Below are 12202 nucleotides of genomic sequence, written 5' to 3'. Positions count from 1 at the left end.
CTGTGTCTGCAGTCACGGCCGTTGAAACAACACACAGCGGCGTGTGCGCAACCTCTCAGCCTTACCCAGACCACCGGCTCAGAAGAACTGCACGTGTGGGCACGTCGGAGTCGAGAACCACCGACTGGAAGAGGAAATGCGGCCGTCCCACGAGTAGCGTCTCGAGTGACTGCGATGCTCCTTGACGGGAACTTTATTAATCCACCGCTGGATGGAGGCCCCCCTACGCCCCGTGTTTGACCATATTTATATTTCACTGCGATGGTCAGTGCAGGCTGATGAAGCAGAGAGGCCACAGGCCCGGTTCACTTGTTGCTGGGCATTGAACGTTGGCCGTGGCCGGGAATCCGAGTCGGGTCGCTGGTTTCGTAGCACCACGCGCTAGCAACTTCGCCACCGCGCCAACTTGACTGTATAATAGGAAGGCTGTGTTTGTCGTGGTTATCAATATTTATTCTACCTGACATCATTAGCACCCGTCCATGCCAATTTGTGCGACATCACAGACCAAGTGCGGAATTTGAAGCTGACCTCACCTCGCGCTGACGCGAGCTGCGGTCCGTACCGTGCGTTGTCCGACGTTTCACTCCACATGCTGGGAGCTTATTTGGGAGATATTCACAGCACAGCCTCGTAGCACCGACACAGGCCGCCTCGCCTTCCCCCCCCCCCCGCCCCCCCGCGCCACGAGAGTCGTGGGGACGATGAACCGATGGCATCTCCCCCGCCGCAAGCAGTCTCCCCTGCCACAGCAGGAGCCCCCTGCCGTGTGACTCACCCTGCAGCTGCTGCTGCTGCAAGCCGCATTGGCGAGACGCCGCGTGCCGGAGGGGACCGTCCCGACGGCACGGCACAGATCCCAGGCTCGTCTTCGTGACTGCAGGCACAGCCCCCTGCCGCTTCGCTTCTACCACGTGCGGGACAGGCGTTGTGCAAAGCTCAGAGCGCGCCACGGCACCGTTGTTCACGGTTGTTCACGGTTGTTCACGGTTGTTCACGGTTGTTCATGGTTGTTCACGGTTATTCACGGTTGTTCACGGTTGTTCACGGTTGTTCATGGTTGTTCACGGTTATTCACGGTTGTTCACGGTTGTTCACGGCTGTTCATGGGCAGTGGTGGCGTCGTGGTTTGCGCGCTGCACTCTGAACTCGGCAAGCTGCGTTCGGTGGTGAGATGGTGGTGTGGAGGCCACCCTGGACAGGACCTTCAGTAGCACGGCTGGCGACGTTCCGTGCGAAAGAAGTTCAACGTCCATAAAGACGGTGTGTAGACTGCGCTGTAACAACCCGACTAACCGACTAGGCACGGGCAAGCCTTCATCCAGCAGTGGATTGGTCAAGGGTTGTACATTATTCACTTTCGTGGGTGCTGTGTGAATGTGATGACAGTGTCCAGAGCAGCCAAGCAAATCGCTGTGCTGCTGAGCACAGGGCCTGGCAGTGTTGCATGGCAATGATGGCGCTGGAATCGAGATGTGCAGTTTAGAGTTGAGCATTGTGACCGAAGCGGCTAAGAGTTGGGTGTTGACTATTGCCATCATCGGCAGGTTGTCCTTCCCTTGATCATCATCATCATCATCAATTCATCGTCAGCATCATTATCGGAGCTCGGTGCCCATAAGAAGAATAATATTGTCGAGGATAAAGGGAAGCTTCATGGCTGCAGATAATAAAGCGACAGGTAATGGGGGTTTATTACATCATCATCGTCACCGTCATCTGTGAGCATAGCATTTACACTGTACATGATTCAAATTGGCCTCTGCGATTGGCTCACATTGCACGTGAAAAGGCTGAGGCAACCCGAATAATGAGGAAACCTGCTCATTAACCTCTGACAGGTAAATCCAGCGTAGTGGCACGTTCATGCTTTCATCCGTGATGATCGTGGCGTTGAAGGTGTCATTAGCGTCAACCTCACTGATGTCAAAGCGCATCGCAAACCCCAGCATTGCACAACTCCTAGACACGTTGTGGAAATGGATCGTGGTTTGTGTCCTAGGGAATTGTGGGTAACACCAACCGATACTCGTCCACGAGTTCTTTCTACTTGAGGCGTCAAGCGATGTGCAGTGAAATCATCGTATTGCGCGAAATCATTTTCCAGACGAGCGGGTGGTTATCTCTGAGAACAGGGTGAGACCTCCACTGATCTGCAGCTGCTGGTTGGAGAGAGGTTTTCTCCGATGGACGAGACTAGTTATGGAGTGACAGCCAAAGGAGGGAATGCACTCGACAGGAAGACCGCCGCAAAGGTTGAGCGATGAGGTCGGGTCTCGGGCAGGTGCGAGATGAACGATGACGGTCGTGTGCGATGCCGACGGCCCGGCGCTGCCTTTACCCAGCAGTGGATAGACCACGGCCGGCGATGACGACGGGCGACGAGCGCGACGAGTCGGAGCCCACGGCGCGTTGGCACCCCGCGGTGACGCCCCCCTGTGGCCCCCTGTGTCCCCCTGTGCCCCCCTGCGTGTGTGCAGACGAGCGTGAGGCCGTGCAGAAGAAGACGTTCACCAAGTGGGTGAACTCGCACCTGGCGCGCGTGTCCTGCCGCATCAGCGACCTCTACACGGACCTCCGCGATGGACGCATGCTCATCAAGCTGCTGGAGGTGCTCTCCGGGGAGACGCTGGTACGTCCTCGCGCTCGCCTCTTTACACAGCCACCGCCTCCGCTGGTGCGCTCGCTCATGCCGAGATCGCAGCGGCGCTGTCCAACCGGACGCTGGTTACCCCGCACGGTTTCCTCTACTTGAAGATCGTTAGACTTGTTACGCACCCTCCTCTTGCACACTAATCCCAACGCTCTGCCGTGTAACGCAGCACAAACTGCATCTGAGTGGCATTCGCCGATTTAATTTGTTTAACATCACCGAAGCTCAGCGACTCTCGGCGTCCCATCCCCCGACGAAGCAGACTTCACCGTCCCTGTCCTGTCGACGGCATCGCAGCGCCGCCGCTTCCCGCCGTGATGACATCCCAGCCACCGTGGGGGGCCTCGCGTTGCCACGGTTACCGTGGACTCGTGGCAGCGCTCACCTGGCCCCCTACGGGAGGGTGTTTGTGTTTCATTAATAACGCCGCTACTGGGGCGGGGGGGGTGAAGATACATGGCTCGGTTCAACACGGTCCAACGCAATTTGGGTTTACATAGCGGTGTGTAAATGTGACAGCCGCATCTCCAGATGCTGTATGGAAACAACCGTTTGTTTTTTCATCGTTCCTCGCTGATTTTCGTCATAAAAAAGAGAGTTCAAATCGTGCGATTAACTCGACCGTACTTGCGATTTTAATGTAATTAAGATCAGTTTACATTCTGATCAGCTAATTGAACCGTGTATGGTTATCCTGTTACGATCATACAATGGCAAAGAACAAGTATGTCCACTTGTTTTGGCGGCGGAGTATAGCAGAGGCTGCGTCCTGAATGTGAACTTGGCCTGTGCATCGTTGCGATGATTCCAGGACGTCTCCCCGTCTCCTTTGTTGCTTCCCATGCACAGGAGAGGCATTTTACTCCAACAGCAATAATCCCTGACCTCCAAACTCTGGGCGTGCCAGCTCCCACAGGGACGTGGGTTCCACACAGGGACGCTCCGCTCACAGCGAGAGACCTTGCATCTGCGTGGCGTGGCCCAAACGCCGCGCACTTCGAATGGACCCTCTTGAAAACGAGTCTTGAGACTCGGGCAGGCGCTCATAAAGGGGTCACTGTAGTCTGTCAAGTGGAATGTCAATATGTCTTGCTGTAGGCGACTGGACATGTAATGGTGGTATGTCACTTTAAATTGTGGGTGTGGGGCATTCTCTGTCTCTGGCCAACGATACTCGTGCTTTCCCTCCCTCCCACCTCACCCCACCCACCTCACCCCACCCACCTCACCCCACCCATCCACCCTTCACGGCAGTGCTCTTTGTTTGATTTCATCTCAAGGTGAGCCACAGATATGTATTATCCACACAAGGGATTCCGCCAATTATCGTGGCTAATCCTGGCCGTCCTGCTCACACGCACGTGCGTCCATGTCTACGCACTGATACACCCGAACGGACGTGTCCCACCTGTGCAGTCGTGGAAGTACAGTTTACCTGTTATACCTGTTTGCTGGAAGAGGCATCATGTGTCCCGGGGGATCCGTGGATTCTCACACTATCTGGAAAAGCAATTTCAGCTGTCCACAAGTCAGAGCAGGCACAGTGCACTCGCAGACAGCCGTCGTGTTCAAGCTGATGGCACCCACCAGTCGTCCCGCCTCCGATTACCACGGTTGGCTACGTACGTTCAACATACACACACACATTCAACACACACAGACACATATATTCAACAATGAGTCATGTCAACACACTGCACGGAGGACGCTGCCGTGGGGTGATGGTCAGCACACGGGACTTGCAATCCAGAGGTCAGAGGTCAGATTCCATCTCCCTGCGTGGTAGTTGAAACCAACTGCGCGGGTTTTTCTGAAATGAACCCACTCCGCCTGTCCACCCAGCGGTGCTATGGGCTCACCACGGGGATGTCGCGTGCGGTCGGGTGAAGTGTGGCTACTCCCACCTCTTCCAAGGCATCTGGCCATCATCAGAGAGCAGGCCAAGTATTACTGCGAGGGGCCTTATAGAGGAGGCCCCTTCCACCAGCCGTGGTGTGAGCGAGCAGTTGCAGAGCTGCACCTTTGCCAAAGCTCACGGCACGTGGTGCCACATGGCGTCCTACAGCACGACCTTTATCTGATGACCATGATTATATAAATTATCACCATCATCATCATTCCTGCTTTATCTGTTCTGCCTGGAAACCATCCATTACCAGATAACTGACACCAAGTGAGAAACACATTGGAGATATCTCGAGAAATTGTCACGGCGTTGATGACCGCCGCCACCCCTTGTGCACCTATTCTACGTTCCTGCGAGCGCAGAGAATGTTGGCAAGGTGCGGATTGTTTATCGCCCTGTGCAAAGATGCCTCGCTCGAGCGTTCCAGTCGAGGCGTCTCTATCACCGGAGACGATCCGTCGACGTTGCTTGCGACGAGCAGAAGGTGTCGGCGGTGCGCGAGGCACCGCCGTGTCCGTGCTGCAACGCGCCACTCGCCTGCGCTCACAGCGAGCATGACGACGGTGGTGGCGGTGGCGGTGGTGGTGCATCGTGTGCACGGCAGAGCAGCGCGGCACAGCACGCGAGACGCTCGCACACCGACGCGTCGTGCACAATGGACGGTGTGTTTGTGGACGTGCGGGTTCGTGCGAAGGAGGAGTGGGGTGGGGGCAAGGGCATGGGTGATGGGGGGGGCAAGGGCATGGGTGATGGGGGGGGGCAAGGGCATGGGTGATGGGGGGGGGGCAAGGGCATGGGTGATGGGGGGGGGGGGCATGGGTGATGGGGGGGGCAAGGGCATGGGGGATGGTGGGGGGCAAGGGCATGGGTGATGGGGGGGGGCAAAGGCATGGGTGATGGGGGGGGGCAAGGGCATGGGGGATGGGGGGGGGCAAGGGCATGGGGGATGGGGGGGGGGCAAGGGCATGGGTGATGGGGGGGGGCAAGGGCATGGGGGATGGGGGGGGCAAGGGCATGGGGGATGGGGGGGTCATGGGTGATGGGGGTGGGGGGCATTCATCCGCTCGCTCACGAGGCCTGGAACGGCACTGGTCCCCGCGCACGACACGTACAGTGCGTTACAGAGTTGTGTCACGCGCAGCCCTCGGGCTGAATTGTTGCATAGTTGCAATGAAAAGCGCCGCCCCGGTAAGGCGACACGTTGACGAGAGAGGTGAGAGCGATACATAGAAAAACAAAGAGGGGCGAGCAGGTTTCTGCAATCTGCGGACGGATCCACGCGTGGGGCAAGCAGGGTGTCTCTGCCTTTTGTCGGCTGTCGCGTATCAAACCCCAGCGCCGCCGGCCACGGCGCCGGCATCGCTGCAGCCTGAGCAGCCCACGCGAGCCTTGCCTGAACAGCCCACGCGAGCCTTGCCTGAGCAGCCCACGCGAGCCTTGCCTGAGCAGCCCACGCGAGCCTTGCCTGAGCAGCCCACGCGAGCCTTGCCTGAGCAGCCCACGCGAGCCTTGCCTGAGCTTGCAGCTCGGAGCGAGAAGAGCCGCCTGGCGTGACCACGCGGGGTGCGAGCACGCCCCCGGCGTCTCCCTCTCTCTCCGGAGGGGTAATTTGGCCAAATCGTCGTGTGGGAAGTGCGAGAGGAGGCAACGACGCTTACGCTCGCGGTACACAAACCGAGTCCTCGTCTCACGTGACATGTTTTAGAAAGTATTGAATTAAGTGCCATTATTTTTTTACAATTCAATGCACATTTCACCTACAAACTAATGGAGCAGACAAGACAGAACATACGAGGCAGACGGTAGACGAAAGGCGGACCACAAAAACAAGAGCGAATCGATTCTTGAATCAAATGGGGACCTCATTTGATTCAAGAGCCCAGTGAATGGGGTCTCACGCCCAGGCTAACTAATCTCACGCCGCCCGCCCGGCCGGCCACTCTCAGACTTCAGCCACGCCGAGGTGCCCATTAACTCGCCACAAGTGGTCGCCCGGCATGTCCACTTATCGTTGTACATTACTGCTGCGCTGCCGCGGGTCGCGCGAGATGAACAGCGTCGCCGCGTTCACCTGCGGTTCGGTCCGGGAGCGCTCAAGTCAAGAAGTCACTTTTCCCGTGAGCAACTCCCATCGCTCGCGCGCGTGGGTGGCCAGCACCTGGAGGCCGGGTAGACGAGCGTAACCATGGAGAGTAACCATGGAGAGTAACCATGGAACGTAACCAAGGAGCGTAACCAAGGAGCGTAACCAAGGAGCGTAACCAAGTAGCGTAACCAAGGAGCGTAACCAAGGAGCGTAACGAGGAACACAAACCTGTCAATCCCTTATCGGTGCTCTACCTCAGCACAGACCAACTCAGACCTTATTGGTCACCCCGTGCCCCTTGTAAATCTCAACGTTCATCCGACAAAGCGCCATCACGAGCGAGAAGCACAAACAAATAGACAAAAAAAATGTGCGCATATTGAAACGGCTGTACGCCGTATGGACCTGACAACTCAACTTCCCTGTACAAGAATACAGCTAAACCGTATGGGTTGACAGGTGAGAGGAGCATAACCAGGTGCATGACACAAGGCAGCTCCTCAGCTTTCGCCGCGTCTTACCACAGTAATAAATGTGCACGCGGCTGTACCGCGCGAGGAAGTTCCCGGCACGTGGAGCAAAACGTTGGACGTCGCGCCGAACAGCGCGCGGTCCGTACGGTGCAACCCGAACGCGCAACGAGAGAGCCGTGTGACCGTCCCTGAGGCCTCTCCCACCGCTTCGCTGTGTCCCCAGCCCAAGCCCACACGTGGCAAGATGCGCATCCACTGTCTGGAGAACGTGGACAAGGCGCTGCAGTTCCTCAAGGAGCAGAAGGTGCACCTGGAGAACATGGGCTCGCACGACATCGTCGATGGCAACCACCGCCTCATTCTGGGCCTCATCTGGACCATCATCCTGCGATTCCAGGTATCGGCATCGCCACCCAGCAACCAGTCATCGCGCCACGTCTGCTGTACCGCTCGCTATGCCTGCGTTTGTGGGATGGTCAGGAACGCATCCCTCTGTTTCGGACCGATCCGAATGTTTGGTGCCGCAGCAAGCGACTTCACTTTCACGGCATCATCTCCCTGACCGTCCCAAAGTAACTCGCTTGTGCGGCGGGCTGACCTGTGAGCCTCTTCAGATTAGGAGCGAGCAAGGTTTATCCACAGCACTTCGTGGATTAAATAAATAAATAACAAATATTGAGCTAAATTTATAAGGTGAAAATGTAACCCACATTCCGCACCGTGGGGAATTGGTATCAGCAGTTGTGTTGCTAAAGTAATTATTTTGCAAGTCTTCTTATAAAGACGTAATTTTCACCAGATTACCTGACACAACATCTCCAGGTATTCCCAGCCGGCACGCGGCACCTCCTCGCTGCGTGGCAGAGTGGTTGTGTCGAAGCACATCCACTGCACCGCTGCCAGGCCGGTGTGACAACGTGGCGTGCTCACTGCCTCCGCGTCGTCTGGCGTGCGGGCTCGAGCAGGCTGCTGTGAATGTTGGTGTCGGTGTTGGTGGCATGTAACATGAGTGTTGGAGCTGTGCAAGATTTGTGGGAAGTTGGCAAATTGCTTTTGAGTCTCTGAGTGGGCAGTGCACTCTGGGAGGCTCGCGTGCCTTGTCAATGATAGATGTTTGCTGCTTCGCTATGGGAATATTTTTTTAAAAAGCAGTTAAATTCAAGTAAAACTCATAAGTACATGAGGTATTCCTGCCATTACAGTCACGCAAAAGGATCACAAAGGGGCTATGCATCTCCGACATCGACGGCAGTAATCAGGCACTAGAGGGTGATGTTGCCGTGGCTTTCCAATTGAGTAATTTGCAGGACATTTTTCAAATTTGAATCTTGATATCTGCACTCATAGCCTACCATAATTTGAATAAAGTAACGGGGTTTTTCAACGTCCACTGCGACGCAGACTTGCAATGTCTCTCTTTTAGAAAGCATTGTATTCCCTTGTTTTTAATGCGGCCGAGTTGGTGTCCTGTTAAGTGCCTCATCGTTCCGCTGCACAGATCCAGGACATCAGTGTGCAGACGGAGGACAGCAAGGAGACCCGCTCTGCCAAGGACGCGCTGCTGCTGTGGTGCCAGATGAAGACGGCGGGGTGAGTGAGGACGTCGTCTCCTCGTTGCTTGGTCGTTTTTTTGTATTTGATCTCGGTGCCATTGGGAGCGTTCATGTCGATGCTGGCTTACGTTCGATGTTGCTTTCAGCTACGCCAACGTGAACGTCCACAACTTCACGACCAGCTGGAGGGACGGTCTGGCTTTCAACGCCGTCATTCACAAGCACCGGTAGGGCGCCCTCGGTGGCACGCGGCGCTCGGCGGCTCCTGCGATACGCCACGGGAGCTTCTCTCATTTCCCCCCGTTTTGTTTGTTAGCGCTCAGAGCAAATTGGCCATTGTAGGGACGTGAACGCACTTCCCTCGGATGTTTCCTGCATTCGCGGGCTGCCCTCCCGAATCCATAGTTGTACTCCGCTTCTGTGTTCCCGCGTCTGTGTGCTGCCCCGCCCTCCCCAACCCGCACGGTCAGACAACCCCCACGAGCCGCACGTTGCGTGTGGGTGGCCCTCATCCGGCGGTGGATTGAGATTGGGCTGTGCTCGTGTTGATGAATGGCCTCCATTGAGGCCGAGGCTTGGCTTGGGGCGTGGTGTCACCGGAGACGCCATTCAGCGGCGTGTCCTCGCTCCTCAGTAGGAACCATTCGCACCAAAATGTCCCCAAGCTGATCGGCGGGTAGATGGCAGAAAGGTGACAAGGGGGACAATGTGAGGAGGGTGACAAGCGGACTATTTTTACCCCTGAAAGTGTGTTGTCTTTGTGCTGTTCGCATTTTGCCGTACTCTGGTTTCAATGACGATGCGTACATATTCAGAGCATATGTTTGCATGTTCACCACAGGTACGTGTGGTTCATGCAGACATGATTCCTTGCAAAAGGTTTATATTTTGTGTTTGAACATCTTAACGCCTGTTTTATTGCCAGAAAGGGTAAAACCTGTTCTTACTTTTTCATATTTTGATACTGGCAAGAAAGGTCCCATTTTATTTTTATCCCCTCCGTGCAATGAAAGATTGTCACGCAAACCAGTCCAGCGGCACGGTTTGCAACGTTGGATTGTGAAACCTTCCCATCCCCATCTTGGACGATCGTCCAAGATGTCAGTGCCTTCATACGCGGCGTGATCCATTGGTAGATGTGCCATTCATTTCTAATGACCCTCTGACTCTCTTTTTCGATAGGGCATTAAACACTGTGTTGGGAAAAGCCACGGCACCGCATCTTGTTCAGGCGATTTACCTCTTCAGGGTTTTATTTCGTTTCATTCGTCGAGGATTCGTTAAGGGTTGGGTTTATTTCCTGTTAAGCGCTGCGAGGCGTGAATGGCGCTGCATGAAATAAAGAGTTGTAGTTCGGAGCGCCGTGGCCGGAGCTCTCTGTGATGATCGTTCGTGTCGACGGGCGGCCCCTACGCTGACGACCGCGCTCATGAGTGGCATCGGTGACAGTCTGCCGAGCTTGCGACCACGACGACCACGACGCTGCTGCCGCCCTCGCCCCGCAGGCCGGACCTGGTGGACTTCGAGAAGCTGAAGAAGTCGAACGCGCAGCACAACCTACAGCACGCGTTCAACGCGGCCGAGCAGCACCTGGGGGTCACCAAGCTGCTCGACCCCGAAGGTGAGGAGGAGCGCGGCTGAAGGATGCGTTCAGGAGGTCCGGGTCTGATGATCGGACTCACGGTGATATGGATTGAGATGTCACCTGGTGGAGCTCGGGTCGCTGTCCCGCACGTAGCCGACCGTGCTAATCGACACTGGCCTGTGTCGGATCATCTAATTGTTTGTCTGTAATGGGAGAAATTTGTCCGTGTTTACGTTTGTGCGTGAACGTTTTGTCGGCGGCAGACGTGAGCGTGGACCAGCCGGACGAGAAGTCCATCATCACCTACGTGGTCTCCTTCTACCACTACTTCTCCAAGATGAAGGCCCTGGCCGTCGAGGGCAAGCGCATCGGGAAGGTGAGGACACCTCCTCGCGTCCCTCCGCTCCGCCGCACGACCGAGCCGGCCCGGCGCAGACTCGGGTGGCACCGAGTCGTTTTTCCACTGCAGGACCGGAACACCGAATGCCGTGATCATCGTTAGCCTCAACCCCTGGCCCCGCTTGAAGCCAGCGCATCGTGAGGGTCCCGCGCCGGCTCGGCCCGGCTGTGCCAGCAGGAAAGGGGAATTGTTTGTCGTTGAGTCGGAGCAGCACGGTTACCGCGCGCACCTCTCGGAGCAACCGACGTCCCCGATAGCGGGGACGCCCCGGGAGACGATCGCGGGGGTCGAGCGTCGTCTTGTTCGCCGCGGGGCGCAGGTGCTGGAGAGCGCCATCGAGGCGGAGCGCATGGTGGAGCGCTACGAGTCGCTGGCATCGGAGCTCCTCGAGTGGATCGGCGGCACCATCGCGGCGCTCAACAGCCGCGACTTCCCCAACTCGCTGGTGGGCGTCCAGCAGCAGCTGCACGCCTTCAGCAGCTACCGCACCGTCGAGAAGCCGCCCAAGTGAGAGTCGCACGCGCGCACACGCAAATAGATGCGCACGCAAGCCAGCGTACATAAAGACCCCCCAGAGAAGCCTGCAAAACAGACTGTTGGGGCAAGTGCTGTTAGCGAGCAGCACCTATGAAGGCCGTCACGGCACACGAGGAGGTGGGTGGCCAACACAACGCCCGGCTGCCTTTGTCTCTCCAGTGGCGATGTTGACACACTGCGCCAGGTACTCATTGGCCCAGGACTGGTTCAGATAATCGTCACTGGTGTTGGCCGTGAGCGGGAATCGATCTCGGGTCGTCGGGTTCGTAGCGCAGCGTAGCGCTAACCACTACACTACCGCTTCCCCAGCGTGCACACAACAACAACAACAACCGCCATTCGCCACTAAGTGGCGGTGACGTCACCACGACGCTTGTGCCAGGCGTACACACACACATACGCGTATGGCAGCCATTGTATGTATACACACACCGCTGGAGGGGAGGTGATGCGAATTCATCGGCATCATCATCATCGGCCGCGTCGTGCTCCGCGTGACTTGCAGGGGGTTTCCCGCCTTCACCATTCGCATTTGCCGGAGACGGCGACGGATCCGCTGGGACGTTTCGGGAGTTGTTTTGTGACGGCGCGTGCCCCTCTCTCCAGGTTCACGGAGAAAGGAAACCTGGAGGTTCTGCTCTTCACCATCCAGAGCAAGATGAGGGCCAACAACCAGAAGGTGTACACGCCGCGCGAGGGGAAGCTCGTGGCGGAGATCAACAGGGTACGTGCGTGCGGACGTGGACGCGTGTTGACGGGGAGAGGGGAGCGCCTCCCTCGCGGCCGCACAAGGAGACGGCGAAGTCGGACCTCGCTCGCACGCGCGCTGACTCGGAACGTTTGAAACCGACTCATTGGCAGTGGCGCACACAAGCACAGATAACAATATTGAAGGCATTCGTCTGTGACGCTGCCCTGTAAAGGAACGATGTATAACAGGCGATGTTTCAGAAACACCGGGCCTTCTCCTTTCACATCGTGGATCCAGCTGTGATGAGCCCCGGTTTCC

General features: G+C 56.8%; 1 protein-coding gene across 2 annotated transcripts in view; it reads left to right on the top strand.

Annotated features, from left to right (window-relative positions):
• The window catches only part of LOC144729573 (spectrin beta chain, non-erythrocytic 1-like), an 87860-nt gene that overhangs the window by 37416 nt on the left and 38242 nt on the right, over positions 1-12202 (top strand). For both annotated transcript variants that reach the window (XM_078609919.1, XM_078609920.1), the window contains 8 exons: positions 2481-2632; positions 7342-7515; positions 8617-8708; positions 8818-8898; positions 10177-10292; positions 10520-10632; positions 10976-11163; positions 11800-11917. In XM_078609919.1, coding sequence (XP_078466045.1) covers positions 2481-2632; positions 7342-7515; positions 8617-8708; positions 8818-8898; positions 10177-10292; positions 10520-10632; positions 10976-11163; positions 11800-11917 — 1034 coding nt within the window. The remainder of the gene's footprint in view (positions 1-2480; positions 2633-7341; positions 7516-8616; positions 8709-8817; positions 8899-10176; positions 10293-10519; positions 10633-10975; positions 11164-11799; positions 11918-12202) is intronic.

The sequence above is a fragment of the Lampetra planeri genome, chromosome 33 (assembly GCF_965212315.1).
Source record: "Lampetra planeri chromosome 33, kcLamPlan1.2.h2, whole genome shotgun sequence".
Lineage (NCBI taxonomy): Eukaryota > Metazoa > Chordata > Hyperoartia > Petromyzontiformes > Petromyzontidae > Lampetra > Lampetra planeri.
This window is presented reverse-complemented; position numbering and strand designations above follow the sequence as displayed.